The 20,458-nt window shown below is 44.2% G+C and overlaps 2 protein-coding genes and 1 long non-coding RNA gene across 7 annotated transcripts in view; 2 read left to right on the forward strand and 1 right to left on the reverse strand.

Annotated features, from left to right (window-relative positions):
* Positions 1 to 3,361, forward strand: part of IGSF3 (immunoglobulin superfamily member 3) — a 132,051-nt gene extending 128,690 nt beyond the window's left edge. For all 3 annotated transcript variants that reach the window (XM_040230953.1, XM_040230952.1, XM_040230950.1), the window contains one exon: positions 161 to 3,361. In XM_040230953.1, coding sequence (XP_040086887.1) covers positions 161 to 411 — 251 coding nt within the window. In that variant the 3' untranslated portion in view covers positions 412 to 3,361. The remainder of the gene's footprint in view (positions 1 to 160) is intronic.
* Positions 1,844 to 6,635, reverse strand: LOC120856021. Its single transcript, XR_005719366.1, has 3 exons — positions 5,901 to 6,635; positions 5,275 to 5,524; positions 1,844 to 2,997 (listed from the first exon to the last, which is right to left on the reverse strand). It is a non-coding gene; the product is annotated as an uncharacterized LOC120856021 (long non-coding RNA).
* Positions 6,636 to 7,164: 529 nt separating this feature from the next.
* CD58 (CD58 molecule) overlaps positions 7,165 to 20,458 on the forward strand; it is a 69,904-nt gene continuing 56,610 nt past the window's right edge. The window contains exon 1 of one of the 3 annotated variants that reach the window (XM_040230954.1): positions 7,165 to 7,299. In XM_040230954.1, the coding sequence (XP_040086888.1) occupies positions 7,230 to 7,299 (70 nt within the window). In that variant the 5' untranslated portion in view covers positions 7,165 to 7,229. The remainder of the gene's footprint in view (positions 7,300 to 20,458) is intronic. The other 2 variants (XM_040230955.1, XM_040230956.1) reach the window with 2 other exon arrangements.

The raw sequence follows: 20,458 nt of genomic DNA on the forward strand, positions 1-20,458 counted from the left end.
CATGGGTAGTCTGCCCTCCATTAGTAGCAAGAGGGAAAAGATAGCGTGGGTATGGGAGTTCTGCCAAGTCACTTCTGTGAATCTGGGTGGGGTCTTCAGGAGTGAGCAACCGTCCAGGTTCTCGGCCCTCATGTCTTGTCTCCCTGTCTGTCCTTTTCAGGTTCCACCCTGCAGTCCATCATCTGCTCCAATGACGCACTCTTCTACTTCGTCTTCTTCTACCCTTTCCCCATCTTTGGCATCCTTATCATCACCATCCTGCTGGTGCGCTTCAAGAGCCGGAACTCCAGCAAGAACTCCGAGGGGAAGAATGGGGTGCCCTTGTTGTGGATCAAGGAGCCACACCTCAACTACTCCCCCACTTGCCTGGAGCCCCCTGTGCTCAGTATCCACCCAGGAGCCATAGACTAAGGGGACTGCAGGTGATCATAAACCACGGAGGAGCTGAGGCTCTCCTCGCTGCATCTTGCTCTACCACCAGACAGCGGACAGCACCCGACCTCTGGGGCGCTCTCGCAGAACACAGTCAGACTTCAGAAGTGTTCAGAGTCGCCCATCTGTCAGAGGCAGACTGCCGCTAGGTGGCAGTCTTGGTCGGTTAGCTATTTTTGAGCAGATGGCACCATCCTGCCAGTTAGGTTTCTTGTTTTTGTTTTTGGTAATGTGGTGAGTAGCTCCCGGTGCCACGTCTACTCGCTGGTTTATATAGTATTCTCAGATATAGATGTTACAGGGGTTCTTATTCTTTGTAAGGGACTCTTTTTCAATCCCTTTGGTTTACCTTTTTTGGATTCCATGATGTTGTGGATGAATTACTCTGAACTATAACTGATGGCAAAAGGAAGGACAGACTTTATAGTGCAAAGGACTCTCTTCCAAGGCTTTTTTCATTTTTGCACACTTGAAAATCCCACCCATGGATCAAAATATACTCCAACGTTTTTTACTTCCTTAACGAGACTTGAAAATTATGTGTAGTATGGGCCCAATTTGTATCTTATCTTTTCCCTCAGCTGGAGTTGTTGGAACCACTTTGTAGTCAAGATGAAAGCATTGAATTTAGCTTCAAAGAACTGTGTGTGTACAAGATAAATCCTGCGTATAAACCCCACTAGGAGTAGGTAGTGCCCAGCTCAGCCTATCTGTCTGGGGGGGCAATAGGCTTCATCCTATCCTTGCCAAAAAATAAGCAGACTTGGTTGGAGAACAAGTCAGAAACTCTGAACAGTACACACTTTGCAAATTAAAGTGGGCAGAAGGTTACTTTCAGCTACTGACTTTCAGATTGATCAAAGTCAGCAATTAGTGAAAGAAGGAAATAAGGCTGGTTGTTGGCTTGGTCTGTTCTGCAAGGGCAGTCTCTGATAACTGTGAGCAGGTGGGCTTCTGTTTCCAGGTGCTTTATCAAACTCTTAAGGGCAAGTGGCCAGTGAGCATGGAAAGGGGCCAGCAACTGAGCTGAACACATGGGGCTCAAGCAGCCACCACATACACCATCGGAAGGCAGAGGAGCCGGCTGACAGCTTAGGTTCATGAACATTGGGACAGTAGCCAGCAGTGGTTTCCAGAGCCTGGCGTTGGAGAACAGGAAGGAATAGCTACCTCCCTGGAGGTATGAAGACGACGTTTTCCTTCTTCTGACTACATCTTTCTCAAAGATATTGATGTCTTTCTTCTTCACCATTTGACCTGCATCTCACTGCCATAAGAATATCTGCCCAAGGGAAGCCCAGACACAGCCCTTTGTAATCCTTATGGATTACCCCGTCTCAGCAGAACGTGATCACACGCGTGGACTTTGTACCCTTCCCTTTCTTAGATCTTATTTGTGGCTTTAGGTGATTGGCTTCCTCATACTTTGCTGGCCACTTCTCTGGTGGCTCAGACGGTAAAGTGTCTGCCTGCAATTCTGGAGACCCAGATTCAATCCCTGGGTGGGGAAGATCCCCTGGAGAAGGAAATGGCACCCCACTCCAGTACTCTTGCCTGGAAAACTCCATGGACAGAGGAGCCTTGTAGGCTACAGTCCATGGGGTCACAAGGAGTCGGACACGACTGAGCGAATTCACTTCACTTCACTTCCTCATACTTTGCTGGCCACAAGTGCCGTCTTCCTTATGAACTTGCAGCTTGAATCCCAAGGGAGAACCCACTTTGGAAAAAGTGTCCAGGAGTTCTGGAACTAAGTCTAACCCGAGAGATGAGTGTGGAACCCAATCCTGAGGCTGAACAGACGCCAGGGGAGGCTGTGGGATTCCAGGCCATGTGGACGCTGATCCTTACCTGGGTGCTTGGCAGGTGCTTTGATGTGTCATAGCCAAGGGAAAGCAATGCCGTTGCTTGGCTGTTTTCTGAAGGGCTTACATAGGCTGCGTTCTCTCCCTCGCAGATATACCTGTCCTCTCCTGTGACTGTGTAGGCACCACCACCTTAATCCCACCAATGCCTCACATGCTCATCCCCGTTTCTTGTGCTGCATCAACGCTGTAGAGGTACGGAACAGGTGGAGTGGTGAGGAAATCAGATGGCCTTTGGCCCCACTTCTTCATGTCAGGGTGTGGACTTTCGGTGGGAAATTGCTAGCCCCTCATTTATAGACTGAGTCAACCTGAGAAGATGTACTTTCCATCCGTCTGAATGGAAAGATGCTGGAGGGCTGGCTGGAACTGGGACATGTAATGAAGATTTGAATTTGAATAGGTTCATGGAAAAAAGAAAAGCCAGTGCTGCATATAAATAAGTGAAGCACTTGCAGGAGATTTGAAAGGAAAAAAGAAACCGAAGCCAGTATTTTAATAATTGTCTTTTTTTTTTTAATTCTTGTGCATTTTCTGTTGGGCCGGGGGTACCATCAAAGGGTGAGCTCAAAGGGTGAGCTTTTCTGCTTTGTATGAAAATCCCAAGGACCTTCTTTCTTTGGCCATTTCTGTGGATATGTGGCATCTGCTGAGTGGTAATGCTGGCCTCCAGTGGCTGGGAGACCTCATTGCAAGTTGCCTACAGGAGAAACCCAGAGAGGAAAACGGCCAACAGCTCTGTTGACTTATCTGCATCTACAATATTGCATTAATAAAAAACAACACTGTGCTAGGCCCATTCCAGGACATGGCTATGACCACACCCTCTTTCCCCAGGGGGTTTCTGTAGCAAGTTTTCATGTTTTTTTCAAACAATGGTTTCTCTGCGTTTACTGTTGAAAAAAAAGTAGGGTTGACAGACTACCCATGCATGATGTAGAGAGCTGTTGATTTGTTTTTTGTTTTTTAAAGAAAACTATTTGTAAGATGTTGCACTAAAATGTTTTATATACACTTCAGAGACCTGTAGTAAATTATGTTGAAAATATGGCTGTTTACATTGACTGAGTCCACTGTCATCCTTTCTGGTCACTTAATCAGCCACTCTTGGCTATGGAACTAGGCCCTGGGGGCCTGGAGTTCTGCCCCTGACATTGGCTTGCTAAACTCAGGGTTTGTGAATTGTGGCCTTTATTATCACACCCCACCCCCAGCCCAAGTGGCACCTTTGTATACTGGATAAAAAGCAACCCTTCCTCAAGACACTTTACTGTCAGCTGCTAAAAAATGTATGTTTATATATATATATATATACACACACACACACACACATATACATATGTATATTTGACAGAGTAAATGTATGTGTATGTATGTACGTATGTGTGATAGGGCTTCCCAGGTGGCATTGGTGGTAAAGAACCGCCTGCCAATGCAGGCGATGCAAGAGATGCAGGTTCAATCCCTGGGTTGGGAAGATCCCCTGGAGTAGAAAATGGCAACCCACTCCAGTATTCTTGCTGGGATAACCCCACGGACACAGGAACCTGATGGACTATGGCCCAGGGGGTCGCAAATAGTCCAACATGACTGAGCATGCACAAGCATGCATGGGTAGACATCTACCCAGACTGTTAAGACCAGAGTCGTCTCAACACACAGACCCAGAGGCCAGAGAGGCCAGTTCAGAATCTAGCTTGCTTTTGGGTCGGGGTGGGTGGGGTAGAGGTAGGGAGACAGGACATGGTAAGAGGAAACTGATAGAAGAGAGCAGGAACTTGGGACAAACTTCTGCTTGGTCTTGGCAGCAGGACCTCACCACCTTCTTCCAACTCTAGTATTGTCTTGACCACAAAATGCTCAGCACACCTTTTCCAGAATGGAAGAAAACCCAAGAGCTGTGGGTTCCTGTGCAGTGAGGCCACACAGCACACCCATCTCTTCCCTGCACAACTCAAATGCTGGGAGGTTTGGGGGTGAGGGGAGTTCACCACATCTGCAAATTGGGAAGAATGATAGCATGATTAAAGCAATAGCAGTGACATGTGGTTAGTCAGAACCCAAATGTAATTCTTCAAAATTCACAGAATGTGCAGAAGGAACTAGATGGAGGTAAAAAGCAAAAGGAGGTACTTCCTTTTTTTTTTTTTTTTCTTTTTAAAACTCAGGCCTTTCAAAGGCTTTTAATATGTGCTTTCCTCTGCTTTTCCCAGCCCCATTTGCCGCATGCTTATCAACTTCTTGCAGCTGCTGGCTTGGCCAGGAGTTGAAATGTGACTATCTCTTGGGTACCCGGAATGGTTCCATGTTAAGTCTTATGTATTATGTTTGCCTAATTTTCTCCTAATGCTGTCTTTTCTGCTGGGGAACATTTGAAAAAGGGAAACAGAATATTACAGAATAAAAATTACCCTGACACACACACACACCCTCTTGGTGGTAACCTGCCCAGTGTTTGTTTAAATAAAGTGAACGTACACTTCCACATGGGGCAAGGACCATTTTCATGTATGCAGGATTAGAAGCAATGTTTTGCTCTATCTAGGATTCCTAAGTTTCCTGGGTGTGGTTCCAAGTTTGGCAGGAACTACAGCCAGAGAACCAGAGGGTGACATGCTGGGAAGACCAGGAGCTCATCCAGGCCACACAGGCAGACTGAACAAGCCCTCCTTTCTTCTAGGCCATGTTTCTTTACAGTGACAAGCAGATAAAACTGGACCTCCACACTGGCCACAGGATGTAAAATACATCCAGCCCTTCTTCTGGTGCCCAGTCCTCAGGAGGCCATCTGCCTGATACACTGCAGATCCAGCCTTTCTGAGCCACGTTTGATTCATGAAGTCTGCTACCAGGCACATATAGGTGTATCTGAAAATGTTTGTTGGAACCACAGCATGTCTCTTAATGAAAGAGCTGGCATCATTCATTTGGCCAGAGACATGGCCAACCAAGGAAGACTTAATGTACCATTCCTTACCTGGTACTTGGAGACCATGGCCTGGAGATGCTTCCCGGTCCCAGGTGACTTGGCGGTCCTTTACTTGTCCCTGCTCAGAGGGGGTTGAGAGCTTTTGCTAGCCCAGTCCAAACAGTAGTATAGCTGCCCATCCTATATGAAAGGGTAAGAGTGGTGCTTTGGACTTAAGTTTGGTTGGACTCCCAGTTCTGTGCCTTGCTGTGTGTCCTTGGGCAAGTCATTTACCTTCTCTGATCCTCAGTTTCCTAATCTGTAAAAACAGGGACATCATTAAGATTAAATTAATGCAGGTAATGCACTTAACACAGGGCTTGAGTACTCAACAGATGTTTGCTGTTATATCACTTCCCAGTTCAAAACCTTTGAAGGGTTTTGAGGGGCTCCCCAGAGTTTAAAGGTCTGACTCCATCTTGCCTTTCCAAGTTAAACTGAATTCTTGCCAGCCCAGAGTAGAGGAGAAACTTGACCTTCTCACTTTCTGTGCTACACACTGTACCTGCCTTATCGTACATTGGTCCCAGAAATTTCACAGAGACACCTTTTACAATTTCATGGCTAATTTAAGAAATAATTTATGGATTCTTACAGTGTAGTTCAAGTATCTTGAGTGGTTTGGGGGTCCCCACCTGAGGATGATGGCAATCACAGCAAGAATAAAGCACATTTCCACTCCTTCACAACTGGCAAACAGGTTGGTGCTTGTTAGGACAACAGAGGATCCAGTTCATGAGTCCAGTTCATGGGAGGAGTTTCCTGCCCACATGGTAAGGAAGAGTTCCCTGAGCCACAGTGGCTGAGCAGAGGTCACTCTGGTGCTTCTGTCTGAAAGAAAAGGAGCTGTCAGGGAGGCCCACGCCAGGAGCTGGTTCTGGGAATACAGTAGTAACTGAGCCTGGGAGCAGGTGGATTTGAGGTGAGAGGACTAGCCAATAAGATAGAGATTGCAAGTGCCCACTGCAGCTTGAGAGACAGAGATTTGGGGAGGCCAAACACTGAGGGAGTGAACAGGTCTGACTCCTCAGCCTGAGGGTTAGGAGGAAGAGTGTAACAGAGCAAATGCAGAAGGGAGAAGCCCGAGGCTGGAAATCCCAGCTCCGAGTAGGGGAGTGCTGGGGTGGGAGTCAGTCTTAAGGAAAAGATGACTGCACTGGAATGAGGAAAGGTAGGCACTTGAGAGGGGTGGGGAGGCTGGGGCTGCACCAGGGAACTCTACACATTATAGCAGTTGTCTAACATGTCCCGTTTCCTTTCGTTTTAATATTTGATTGCCTTCTCCGAGTATTTGAGGAAAGAGTGCCTCACAGAGGCTGTTTTATCTAGTCATAAATGGGGAGTGTGTGTGCTACTTGCTCAGTCGTGCCCGACTCTTTGCGACCTCATGGACTGTAGCCCGCCAGGTTCTTCTGTCCATGGGGTTCTGGAGCGGGTTGCCGTTCCCTTCTCCAGGGAAATTTTCCTGACCCAGGGATTGAACTCGGGTCTCCGGCATTGTGGGCAAGTTCTTCACCGTCTTAACCCGCAGGCAAAACTTCCGCGCTGCTGCAGCTGCTGGAAAGCGCTGGAAGAATAAAGCGCTTTGGAACCTCCGTGTGCCAACCGGAGTTCTCCTGTCACCTCCCGCCCAGTGGGGCGCAGCTTTCGGGGATCGCGTTCCTAATGCCAAGGAAAAGTGCGGGAGGAACGAAGATAAACCTGGTTGTAAAAACGCACGCCACTTTTGCTAAAGAGCTCCACAGAGCAAAGCGGGTGGCTGCGGAATGGCAGGAACGACTGGGACCCGAACCGACTCCGGGAGAAGAGGAAAGGGCCGGCGCCCAGACTGCATCCGGTGCCAGTCGGCCGCGCGGGAGGCGGGGCGCGCGAGGCGGGGCGGGGCGGGGCGCACAGTGGGGCTGGCTCTCCGGCAGGCCGAGTTGTGCGGCTGCCACCCATTAGCAGAAACTGCCTGGACCGCCATGGCCGCAGGGAGTGCCCCTGGGTGTGCCCTGGGGGCCCTTGGACTGGTCTGCCTGTTCCTCAAATTGGGTGAGTGGAGGCCTCCTCCGGGAGCCCACAGGGACCGGTAGCGCGAGATGTCAGTGGCCCCCGGGCTCCGGGCCCGGTGGACGAGCGCGGCCCAAGGCGGCTGCAAGTTCGGGTGGCGAAGGTGGCGGGGGGCACGTGCGCGGGACCTGGTCGTGTCATCCACAAATCACCATAGGGTGGTAAGAAACTTGCTCCTCAGGCTCTGAGGTCTGGGAAAAAGAAACTAGACTCCGGCTCGTTCTCTTCCCCTGCGCTCTTTCCTCCCTTTGGGAGTCCTTCTTAACTCCCACGATCCCCGAACCCCGCTTGTCTTCCACCCCGTGTTTTTCTGGAAGGGGTGCCTTTTCTGCGCGACCCCGGTGACTAAGTTACTACTTCCCGAGACGCCATCGTCCAGAACTTGAGCAGATCTTTTTTTTTTACTGCTTCCGCAGCCCGCGAGCTTGTCCGGGGCGGGCCTCCACTGGCGGTGGGTCGCCCTGTGTGCGCGCGCGCCGGCTTCTGCGCTGGGATGGGCGCGCCGCGGCCAAAGCCAAGAGCAACCGCGCCTGTCCCGCGGCCGCGCCCTGGCTGATGGCGGTGGTTCAGAATCGCCTCGCAACAGGAACGAGTGGGCCTCGATTCGGACTTTCTAAGTAGTGTGGCTGGTGCTGCTTTCCCCTCCCTTCTGAACAGAAAAGGACGAATGTGTGAGTGTCTAGGACTGTGTTCCTCCTTTTCACACTTCTTCAGTTAAATTGTCGGGACAGCCCCATAAGGTATCTTTGTCTCCATTTTTTTTAACCTCCTCACCCACATCATCAACCTCTTCCCACACAGGCTCCTAGTTAAGTCATAGCCAAACCCCTGGAGCATAGTAACAGCCCCCTTAACTAGTACTGGGAAGATCCCCCTGCTGGCCCTTTAGCACACACACCTGATCAGCCCTTCCTCTCCACTCTGCGTTCAGAGTGTATTGAGTGGGAGGCATGTGTCTATGGAATACAGCCTGGGTGGGGGTGGTCGTGGTGGGGGTCGACATGTGCTCAAAAGTACCTACAGTGTAAGGCACAGAAGTAAATGTTGTAAGAGAGGTAAATATAAAGTGCTGCGGGTGTGCAGAGGGAAGAGAGCCACATCTTTGGTGAAATCAAATATCTTTCGTGAAGGAAAAACTTCTGGAAGGGAGGGTGTGTGAACCTAGCCTCCGAGGACAGGTGGTATCATGCTATGATGTGGGAAAAGATGCCAGGAGGAGGAGACCAAGAAAGAAAGAGGAGGAGAATGTAGAGGGTAAACTTTGGCAGTAGGGAGCCATCAGTGTCACTGGAGAGTCGGTGTGCCCGTGGGATCTTGAGGCCCCGTGGGGGACCCCGAAAGTCCCCTTTGGGACCTGGGATTCTCTCCTGCAGGCAAAGCAGACCTGTTTCTGGGCCTGACAGGAGCAGACCCATCCGCTTAGAATAATCTGGCAGCAATGAAGAGAAAAGATTGTAGTTGAGAGGGATTGGAGGCAGAGGAGGGCAGGACAGGTACCATCACAGGCCCCAAAGGCTGTGGGGTTTCATAGGCCACAGCTGTCAGCACGAGGAAGAAGCACATATCGAGGTTGAATGGATGAGGTAATTCCTTCCGATGTGTGGGTCTCTCCCTGGTCTCAGAAGGCACCTTTGGCCACCACTGCCTGTTGCTATGCTCTTTTCCACTGAAAACGGTCTACCGATCTAGCCACACCTTTTCTAGGAAGACTCTCTAAAGAGTCCCCTCATGATGGTCTCTCCCACCTAATTCATTTATTTATTCAGAGGTCATTTGGTTTTGCAAACATGAATATTACCTTCTCTGAATAGGCTTTACGCTAAGGAAAACTCTATAGCTCTGCAGATAGTGAGCCCTTTGGGTACCAAGCCGGTCTCAGTGGGGGAAGCTGCCTAACTGATTAACAGTATTGGATCTCAGACCCTGGCCCCGCCCCTCACGGTTAAAACTTCTGTAAGTTACCTCACTTCTCTGTGACTCTGTATCTTTGCCTTTGAAGAGAGAGCAGCACACACGTGAGAGAAAGGATACTAACATCTGCTTCATAGAATGATTGTGAGCATCAGTAATTCAACACATACTTACTGACTGTCAGCTCTGTGTCAGCACAGGGAAGCTTACAATTATTAGAGTGGGCTAGAGACAGTGAAGAAAGAAAGCAGTGAGTGTGCAGTTGTTGGGTGGTGGTGAACATTTACTAATACAGAGGTTAGTAGTGCAGAGCAAGGGAAATGGAAGTGGTTAATAGTTCTTACTAATTTTCTTAAATTTTGGAAAACTTAAAATCTTTAGAATAGTTGCAAAAACAGTACAGTGAACACTTGCACGCCTTTCTCCTTGAATCACCAGTTATTAACATTTTATCACATTTGGTTTACTTCTCTCTCTTTATAGAGACAAACACCCACACCTACCCAGTTACTTTTTCTTGTTGTTTTTTGCTAAACCGTTTGAGAATTGCAGCTCTTACAACACCTTAACCCTAAATATTTCAACATAGGTCTTGTAAGAGTAATATGTCTCCAGTAAGCCCTGGCACCATTTTCAGAGTCAGGAAATACAGCATTGATAAAAGACTGTTTTCAGATGCGGTCCAGAAGCCAGTCCTGGATCATACATCAAGTTTGGTACTCATGCCTGTTTGTGCTGTGCTATACTTAGTCGCCCAGTCCTGTCCGACTCTTTGTGACCCCATGGACTGTAGCCCGCCAGGCTCCTCTGTCCATGGCTACTCAACAGGCAAGAATACTGGAGTGGGTTGCCATGCCCTCCTCCAGGGGATCTTCCCAACCTAGGAATCAAACAAGGATCTCCTACATTGCAGGCAGATTCTCTATCAGCTGAGCTACCAAGGAAGCCCCATGCTTTTTTAATCCCCTTGAATCTAAAAATCTAAACTGTTGCCAACATTTTTCTTTTTTTAAACTTTATGACATTGCTCTTTTTGAAGAGTCTGGACGAGTTGTTTTATATAAATGTCCCTCAGTGTTGGAGTGCATGCTTAAATTCTGATGTGGACTTTCCTGAGCACAGGTGTCCAGCTCATCAGGGTGCAGATGCAGTCCATTTGCTGATTATCGGAGACGTTAATATTGATTGATTGGTTAAGGTGAGGTCCATCAGATTTCTCTATTGTAGAGGTGAGTAAATATAGGAGATAGGTGGGCTCAGTTCCTAACCACTTCAATAAAGCAAATATCGCAATAAAGCAAGTCATATGAGTTTTTATTTCCTAGTGCATTTAAAAATGACATTTACATTATACTGTAGTCTAAGTGTGCCATAGCATTGTGCCTAAGAAAATGTACATACCTTAATTAAAAAAATATTTTATTGCTAAAAAATGCTGACTACTACCTGACAATGCAGAGTTGCCACAAAACTTCAGTTTGTGTAAAAAGCACAGTATCTACAAAGTGCAATAAAATGCAGCATAATAAAATGAGGTATATCTGTAATATGTGATTCATTAAGTAACACTTTGAGATTGTGTGAATATCCTGTCCTCCAACAATCTTTCACCCAGTGGTTTAGCACTCAGTGACAATTCTTCCCCAAGTCCATTATCACTAAATTGTTGCAGATGGCAGTTTTCTATCCCTATTTGTCTATATACTTTATTGACAGTCTTCAGTAACAAAGAGCTTTTGCACCTCCCTTTTTATTTTATTTTTTAGTACTAGTAAGGACTCATGGGTATCATTTAAGATAGCATTTCTGTCATTATCCATTCTGATGCTTGGTGATTCTGAATTTGGTCACTGGGAACCCCTCCAAGCTTCAGTTGTGAGCACTGCCTTCCTTGCTGGCATAGAAAGATGTTCTGGACTCATTTTGTACCTTTCCTGCCTCAGCATTGGACTCATTAGATCCCCTTTCTCTTTTAGTGGGGAATGGTATTTAGAATTTAAGATCTGGGCACTAGATGTGCTAAGGGCTTCCCAGGTGGCTCAGCGGTAAAGAATCCGCCTGCTAATGAGGAGACGTAAGAGACACGGGTTTGATCACTGGGTTGGGAAGACCCCCTGGAGAAGGAAATGGCAACCCACTCTAGTATTCTTGCCTGGAAAACCCCATGGACTAGAGGAGCCTGATGAGCTACAGTCCATGGAATCGGAAAGAGTAAGACACGACTGAGCGTGACTAAGACTAGGTGTGCTCAAGGCTCCTGAAGTCACAGCTCCTAGGCCCTGTCAGTTCTCAGAGCTAGGAAATAGCTTTCACAGAGTCATGCGTTTATCTTGTTACCGCAAAGTAATCCAAAAATTCAGTTCTTCTGTTTCCTCCCTAGGAGTTTCCTCCTAAGAATTCTATTCTTAGTAGCATTAGTATATTTGCCTAATCTACATTAAACACAAACTAGTCCCATAATTCCTGTGCCAATACTACTCCCAAGCACAAGTTTTACTAAATATAGTTCAAAACTTTTATTCTTCCATATATTCCACTAAATATGTACAGAACACTGTATTTTCAAGTTACCTGAATTCTTAATTTTTCTTCTGTGTGGTTATGTTATCAAATGGATACATAATTCCATTAATGTGTTTCTGTCTATTCAATTTTAGGGTTTCCCCCACCTTAATTTAATTTTTAAATAGGAAGCTGTTAACATGGTTCAAATAAAAACCAAACACAGCTGGCCTTCCATATTTGCAGGTTCTGCCTCTCTGGATTCAACCAACCACAGATGAAGAATATTCAGGAAAAAAATTCCATAAAATCTCAAAAAGCGAAACTTGAATTTGCTGTATTCTGACAATTATTTAAATAGCATTTATGTTGTATTTGGATGGCATCACCGACTCAATGGACATGGGTTTGGATGGATTCCAGGAGTTGGTGATGGACAGGGAGGCCCGGCGAGCTGTGGTTCACGGGGTTGCAAAGAGTCAGACACGACTGGGCGACAGAACTGAACTATGTTGTATTTACAGTTATTTAAGTAGCATTTACATTGTATTAGATAGTACAGGTAATCTAGAGTTGATTTAAAGTATATGAGAAAATGTGCATAGGTTACTATGCCGTTCTTATGTAAGGGACTTTAGCATCCTCAGAGTTTGGTATCCACTGGGGTCCTGGAACAGATACCCTGTGGACACTGAGGGATGACCATTTAAAAAATGCTCAGAAATTCTATTCCATCCCTGTCTCTCCCCCCACAAGGTATCATTTGTTTGTTTTTGTCTTTCCTGTTTCTTTTTGTAGATACAAACAGATACGTATGTTTGTTTCTAACTCCCTCTTTCAAACAATAGGTAACATGCTCAATGTACCCTCTTATAGATTGCTTTTGTCACTTAACCACATGTCTGGAAAATCATTCCATATCAGTTCATAGAAATCATCCTCATTTTTTTTTTTTTTTTTACAGCTGCATAGTGCTCTGTGGGATGGAGGTATATTTCATTCAGTCACTCTCTGGTAGTTAGTATTTTATGTAGTGTAGTCAGGGGAGGTCTCTTTAAAAGGGAAAACAGTTGAGTGTAGACTTAAAAGGAAGTGATGGAGCAGGCCAGGAGACTGGGAGAGTAGTATTCTAGACAGAGAGGATGGCAGCAAAAACGCTGAAATAGGTTTCAAACATTTAAGGAACTTTGAGGAGACCACCGTGCTGGAGAGTAAATAGGAAATGAAATTGTACAAGTAGTCAGGGCTGGATTCTAGAGATAAATTTTTGTGGGCCCTTAAAGACTAACGTGTTAAATTCCCAGTGAAGTAGAAAGTCTCAGAGTTTTGAACAGGAGTGAAATTGTGATGAATTATTCTGGATGCTGGGTAGAGAATAGTCCTTGCTAATGAAAAAGGAGAAGCAGGGAGACCAGTTAGGAGGCTGTGGGAACAATGACTAGCTGGGGGTGGGTGAGAAATGATGGAGTGGGGTGAGGAATAGGAACTATCAGGGGGTTTTTTGAAGGCTGGGCTGGCAGGATTCAGCAGTGGAGTGCATCAGTGGGGTAACATGTGGACAGGACCTAGGTAGTGCTGGACAAGTAGCAAGCTCAAAAATAGGAACTGTTGTTCAGTTCAGTTGCTCAGTCGTGTCCGACTCTTTTCGACCCCATGAATCACAGCATGCCAGGCCTCCCTGTCCATCACCAACTCCTGGAGTCTACCCAAACCCATGTCCATCGAGTCGGTGATGCCATCCAGCCATCTCATCCTCTGTCGGCCCCTTCTGCCCGCAATCCTTCCCAGCATTAGGGTCTTTTCCAATGAGTCAACTCTTTGCATGAGGTGGCCAAAGTATTGGAGTTTTCAGCTTCAACATCAGTCCTTCCAGTAAATACCCAGGACTGATCTCCTTTAGGATGGACTGGTTGGATCTTCTTGCAGTCCAAGGGACTCTCAAGAGTCTTTTCCAACACTACAGTTCAAAAGCATCAATTCTTCGGTACTCAGCTTTCTTTATAGTCCAACTCTCACATCCATACATGACCACTGGAAAAACCATAGCCTTGACTAGACGGACCTTTGTTGGCAAAGTAATGTCTCTGCTTTTAAATATGCTATCCAGATTGGTCATAAGTTTCCTTCCAAGGAGTAAGCGTCTTTTAATTTCATGGCTGTAATCACCATCTGCAGTGATTTTGGAGCCCCCCAAAATAAAGTCAGCCACTGTTTCCACTGTTTCCCCATCTATTTCCCATGAAGTGATGGGACCAGATGCCATGATCTTAGTCTTCTGAATGTTGAGTTTTAAGCCAACTTATTTACTCTCCTCTTTCATTTTCATCAAGAGGCTTTTTAGTTCCTCTTCACTTTCTGCCATAAGGGTAGTGTCATCTGCATATCTGAGGTTATTGATATTTCTCCTGACAGTCTTGATTCCAGCTTGTGCTTCTTCCAGCCCAGCATTTCTTATGATATACTCTGCATATAAGTTAAATAAGCAGGGTGACAATATACAGCCTTGACGGACTCCTTTTCCTATTTGGAACCAGTCTGTTGTTCCATGTCCAGTTCTAACTGTTGCTTCCTGACCTGCATATAGGTTTCTCAAGAGGCAGGTCAGGTGGTCTGGTATTGCCATCTCTTTCAGAATTTTCCACAGTTTATTGTGATCCACACAGTCAAAGGCTTTGGCATAGTCAATAAAGCAGAAATAGATCTTTTTCTGAAACTCTCTTGTTTTTTCGATGATCCAGCGGATGTTCGCAAGTTGAACTCTGGTTCCTCTGCCTTTTCAAAAACCAGCTTGAACATCAGGAAGTTCACGGTTCACGTATTGCTGAAGCCTGGCTTGGAGAATTTTGAGCATTACTTTACTAGCGTCTGGGATGAGTGCAATTGTGCGGTAGTTTGAGCATTCTTTGGCATTGCCTTTCTTTGGGATTGGGATGAAAAGGCCTTTTCCAGTCCTGTGGCCACTGCTGAGTTTTCCAAATTTGCTGGCATATTGAGTGCAGCACTTTCACAGCATCATCTTTCAGGATTTGAAATAGCTCAACTGGAATTCCATCACCTCCACTAGCTTTGTTGTAGTGATGCTTTCTAAAGCCCACTTGACTTCACATTCCAGGATGTCTGGCTCTAGGTGAGTGATCACACCATCGTGATTCTCTTGGTCATGAAGATCTTTTTCATACAGTTCTTCTGTGTATTCTTGCCACCTCTTCTTAACATCTTCTGCTTCTGTTAGGTCCATACCATTTCTGTCCTTTATCGAGCCCATTTTTGCATGAAATGTTCCCTTGGTGTCTCTAATTTTCTTGAAGAGATCTCTAGTCTTTCCCATTCTGTTGTTTTCCTCTATTTCTTTGCATTGATTGCTGAGGAAGGCTTTCTTATCTCTCCTTGCTATTCTTTGGAACTCTGCATTCAGATGGGGATATCTTTCCTTTTCTCCTTTGCCTTTCACTTCTCTTCTTTTCACAGCTATTTGTAAGGCCTCCCCAGACAGTGATTTTGTTAGTTTGCTCTTATTAGTGGAGCTTGCCTTATTCTGCTCTTGTTGACCTAATCTCTCCAACTAGATTTTAGATCTTTGTACACAGGAACCAAGTCATATAATACTTAATAAAATGTCTCTTTCATTGATTTATTTTAATATTTTTAACAGTACAGATTGTTAAATCTGAACATTAGATGGTAAAGTATTGGTCAAATATTTCTCCATTTTAAATTCTGATGTTATCTCACATTGTTGTGTGTGTGTGTGCTAAGTCGCTTCAGTCATGTCCGACTCTTTGCGACCCTACGGATTGTAGCCCACCAAGCTCCTCTGTCCATGGGATTTTTCAGGTAAGAGTACTAGAGTGGGTTGCTGTGCCTTTCCCCAGGGGATCTTCCTGACCGAGGGATTGAACCTGTGGCTCCTTTGGCTCCTGCATTAGCAGGTGAATTCTTTTACTGCTCAGCCAGCCAGGAAGGGGAAGCTCAATGTTATGTGAAACTTATTCATACACTTCGTTTGACTTAAGGTTTGGAGAGTCTGTGTGTTTTTATTTAGGAAAGATAATCCAAGTCAAAATAATGTTGTGTATTCCTATTAAAAAAACCAACTAGATCCAATATTATAATGGGGTGGTTATAATAGTTGCCATGAATTAAGCACATGCTCTGTGCCAAGTTTTAAGTGCTTAGAGTTTTGTGCTTAGGGTTTTAAGTTTTTGTTTTCATTTAATTTTTGTAGTAGTTTTATAAGGTAGAGACTGTTAAAGAGGAGAAAAATAGGTGAGGTATGTTGAGTGCCATGTCAAAGTTCACACAGCAGAGAAGTAATAGAACCTGCTGGCACTTAGTCCGTGACTCAAAGTCCATGTGTTCCCAGCCCAAAAGAGATTACCAACTTTTCCTCCCTGCACCATGTGACTTATGGAATCTTTCCCCAACCAGGGACTGAGTCTGGGTCAAGGCAGTGAAAGCCCAGAATCCTAACTGCTAGGCCACTGGGAAGTCCAGATAAGCAACTTTTTGATGATTGGTATAACCATAGTTGATCTCTTATAACACGTATATATTGCCCAATGTAATGTTGTCAAAGCAGGTAAAATGATATAAAACAGCAAATTACCAGTCACATAGATTGTATTCAGTATTGTAATCTACAGTGCAGGGGTGGAGGAACTTTCTTTGGGCCATGGAATTAAGAATGGGGGTTTATTTTTGTATTCATTTATTAATATTTTGCCATAATTATACTGTTTTATACATTCACACTTTACTCCTAAATGCTTTGGCATAAACCCAATAACATAATATTTGTAAATTAACAATATTTTATTAATATTGAAATTAACAATAATTTCATAATGTCACTTAACTTCTCCTCTTATTCAGATTCCTTCAATTGTCACAAGAATGTCTTTTAAAATACCAAGATCTAATCAAATTTCACATTTTTTTCCTTTGCTGCTGTTTTATCTTTGACAAGTATCTTTTAGGAATTTTGAAAACGACTTACAACTACTTTTAAAGAACTGGATCTGGGAATTTGTTTTGTTGCCCTCTTTTTACTATAATTTTTAAAGATTGAATTGTTTAATTGTATACTTTATTACTGTTATTTGTTTTTTCCCTTTTTTAATTGACTTATAATATTGCATTCGTTTCAGGTGTAAACATAGTGGGTCAGTATTTTTATACATTACAAAATGATCACAATCAGTCTAGTTATCACCTGTCACCATAGAAAGTCATTATAATATTATTGGCTATATTCCCCTATGCTGTATATTACATCTCCATAACTTACTTATTTTATAACTGGTAGTTTGTACTTCTTCATCTCCCTCACCTATCTCACTCCTCCCTCTACCCACCTTCCCTCTGGTGACTACTAGTTTGTTCTCTGTGTCTGTGAGTCAGTTTCTCTTTTGAATGTTTGTTTGTTTGTTCTTAGATTTCACATATAAGTAAAATCATATGGTATTGGTCTTTCCCTGTTTCACTTACTTTACTTAGCACAATACCTGCTATATCTATCCATGTTGTTGTAAAAGCCAAGATTTCATTTTTAAGGGTGAGTAATATTCCATTGTTTATAAATACCACATCTTCTTTATCCATTCATCTATCTACAGATGCATAGGTTGCTTCCATATCTTGGCTATTGTAAATAATGTTGCAATGAATATTGGTGTGCATGTTTTTTATAATAAGTGCTTTTTTCTTCTTTGGGTAAATTTACAGAAGTGAAATTGTTGAGTCATATGGCAGTTTCTATTAATTTTTTGAGGAACTGCCATACTGTTTTCCATAGTGGTTGTACCAATTTACCTTCCCACCAACAGTGCATGAGTTTTCTTTTCACTTCATTCTTGCAACTCTTGTTATTTGTTGCCCTTTTGCTGATAGCCATTCTGACAGGTGTGAGGTGGCATCTCATTGTGATTTTGATTTGTGTTTCCCTGATTATTAGTGATGCTGAGCATCTTCTCTTAGGCCTGTTGCCCATCTCTGCCTTCTTTGGACAACGTGTGTTCAGGTCCCCTGCCTATTTTCCAATCAAGTTTTTGTTGTTAATACCTTCTAGTGTAGTTTTAAAATTTCAGTTATTGTATTCTTCAGCTTTGTTTGAATCTTTCTATTTTCTAACTCTTTGGTGAACTTCTCACACTGTTTATTCTTGAGTTCATTGAATTACCCTCAAGTCTTTATCAGATAAATGGATTGTTTCTCTCCACTCAGTTCTTCTTTGGGGGTTTGTCTTTTTCCTTTGTTTATTTTATATTTCTGTCTCCTCATTTTGCCTAATTCTCTGGGTTTTTTCTATGTAGTGAGTAGGCCAGTTATGGTTCCTGGTCTTGGAGAAGCGGCCTTGTGTAGGAGATGTCCTGTCTTCTTGTTTTTCCTTCTCTTTCCCTTGTGCTTGTTGGTCTTCTCAATGCTTCTCGTGCCTGTGTTGGTGAGCTCTTAGCCCATCAGCACTCTCTCTTTCCCTTTTGGTAACTAGAACTATATGTTCTAGGGGTGCCCCCATATGGGCTGCATGCACCCTTCTGTTGTGGCACAGTCAAATACTGTGGGCAGCTGACTCCATTGACTCCCCTGACTCCACTGGCTGCCAGGCCCTACCTGGTGTGGAAGCTCTGGCCTGCTGTGGGATGAGTCTGTCCCAGCATGACTTACAATCGTGTTTTTAAATTAATACAAGCTTTGAGGGTAGGCATTGCTTTCTCTCTTTAAAAGCAGAATGTTTGCCTGCATGCATCAGTCCTTGTTTGCACAAGTTTTCTGTCTTTTGATTTCTTCTCATGTTGTTTTCTCTCAAGTACAGAAGGCTTTTTGAAGTTTTTACTGAAGGGCACAGCAGCAGCACCTTAGATTATGCAGTTACAGATAAAAGCTTCCATCTCAGGACTGAAGGTGAAACCAGGATACAACCTTTTCCATTTGCTCAGACAAGTTTGAATATGAAGTGTGACTAAAATAATGATCCTGACCCCAGAACAGGGCTGGAAGACATTCAAGCAGTTCTTCTTTGGAGATAGCCTTTGGTACCCATCCACTAGCCTCAAAGGAGAATGTCTTGTAGCTACTTAATGGGCATGGGATTCTCTCCTTTGGCTTCTTTGTTTTCTTGTTTTCAATCCCTTTCCCTTGCATTTGTTGGCCTTCTCCTTCTCAGTGCTGCTTGTGCCTGTGCTGATGAGCTCTTAGCCCAAGGACTATGGGGCTCAAAATGAAACCAGTGAAAGTGAGGGCACCTCTTTCCTAGAAATACTGTAAGAAATTCATGTCTGCTCTCTGCCTGCAGTTGGAAACTGTCAGTTCAAAGGTCTGTCCTTTGTGACCTTGATCTGTTTCATCAAGCAAGTATCCATCTCAGGAAACCAAATTATTTTTTTCTTTTTTTTTTTAATTTTTTTTTTCTTTTTTAAGACTTTATTTTAAACTGTATTGGTTTTGGCATACATTGACATGAATCCACCACGGGTGTACATGAGATCCCAAACGTGAACCCCCCTCCCACCTCCCGCCCCATGCCATCCCTCCGGATCATCCCCGTGCACCAGCCCCAAGCATCCTGCATCGAATGTAGACTGGCGATTCGTTTCTTACATGATAGTATACATGTTTCAATGTCATTCTCCCAAATCATTCCACCCTCTCCCTCTCCCTCAGAGTCCAAAAGTCTGCTCTACACATCTGTGTCTCTTTTGTTGTCTTTCATACAGGGTCATCATTACCATCTTTCTAAATTCCATATATATGTGTTAGTATACTGTATTGGTGTTTTTCTTTCTGGCTTACTTCACTCTGTATAATTGGCTCCAGTTTCATCCATCTCATTAGAACTGATTCAAATATATTCTTTTTAATAGCTGAGTAATACTCCATTGTGTATATGTACCACAGCTTTCTTATCCATTCATCTGCTGATGGACATCTAGGTTGTTTCCATGTCCTGGCTATTATAAACAGTGCTGCGATGAACATTGGGGTACATGTGTCTCTTTCTATTCTGGTTTCCTCGGTGTGTATGCAGTGGGATTGCTGGGTCATAAGGCAGTTCTATTTGCAACTTTTTAAGGAATCTCCACACTGTTCTCCATAGTGGCTGTACTAGTTTGCATTCCCACCAACAGTGTAAGAGGGTTCCCTTTTCTCCACACCCTCTCCAGCAATTATTGCTTGCAGACTTTTGGATTGTAGCCATTCTGACTGGTGTGAAGTGGCACCTCGTTGTGGTCTTGATTTGCATTTCTCTAATAATGAGTGATGTTGAGCATCTTTTCATGTGTTTGTTAGCCATCCATATGTCTTCTTTGGAGAAATGTCTATTTAGTTCTTTGGCCCATTTTTTGATTGGGTCATTTATTTTTCTGGAATTGAGCTGCAGGAGTTGCTTGTATATTTTTGAGATTAGTTGTTTGTCAGTTGCTTCATTTGCTATTATTTTCTCCCATTCAGAAGGCTGTCTTTTCACCTTGCTTATAGTTTCCTTTGTTGTGCAGAAGCTTTTAATTTTAATTAGATTCCATTTGTTTATTTTTGCTTTTATTTCCAATATTCTGGGAGGTGGATCATAGAGGATCCTGCTGTGATTTATGTCGGAGAGTGTTTTGCCTATGTTCTCCTCTAGGAGTTTTATAGTTTCTGGTCTTTCGTTTAGATCTTTAATCCATTTTGAGTTTATTTTTGTGTGTGGTGTTAGAAAGTGATCTAGTTTCATTCTTTTACAAGTGGTTGA

Source organism: Oryx dammah, unplaced genomic scaffold, assembly GCF_014754425.2.
Source record: "Oryx dammah isolate SB20612 unplaced genomic scaffold, SCBI_Odam_1.1 HiC_scaffold_28, whole genome shotgun sequence".
Classification (NCBI taxonomy): domain Eukaryota; kingdom Metazoa; phylum Chordata; class Mammalia; order Artiodactyla; family Bovidae; genus Oryx; species Oryx dammah.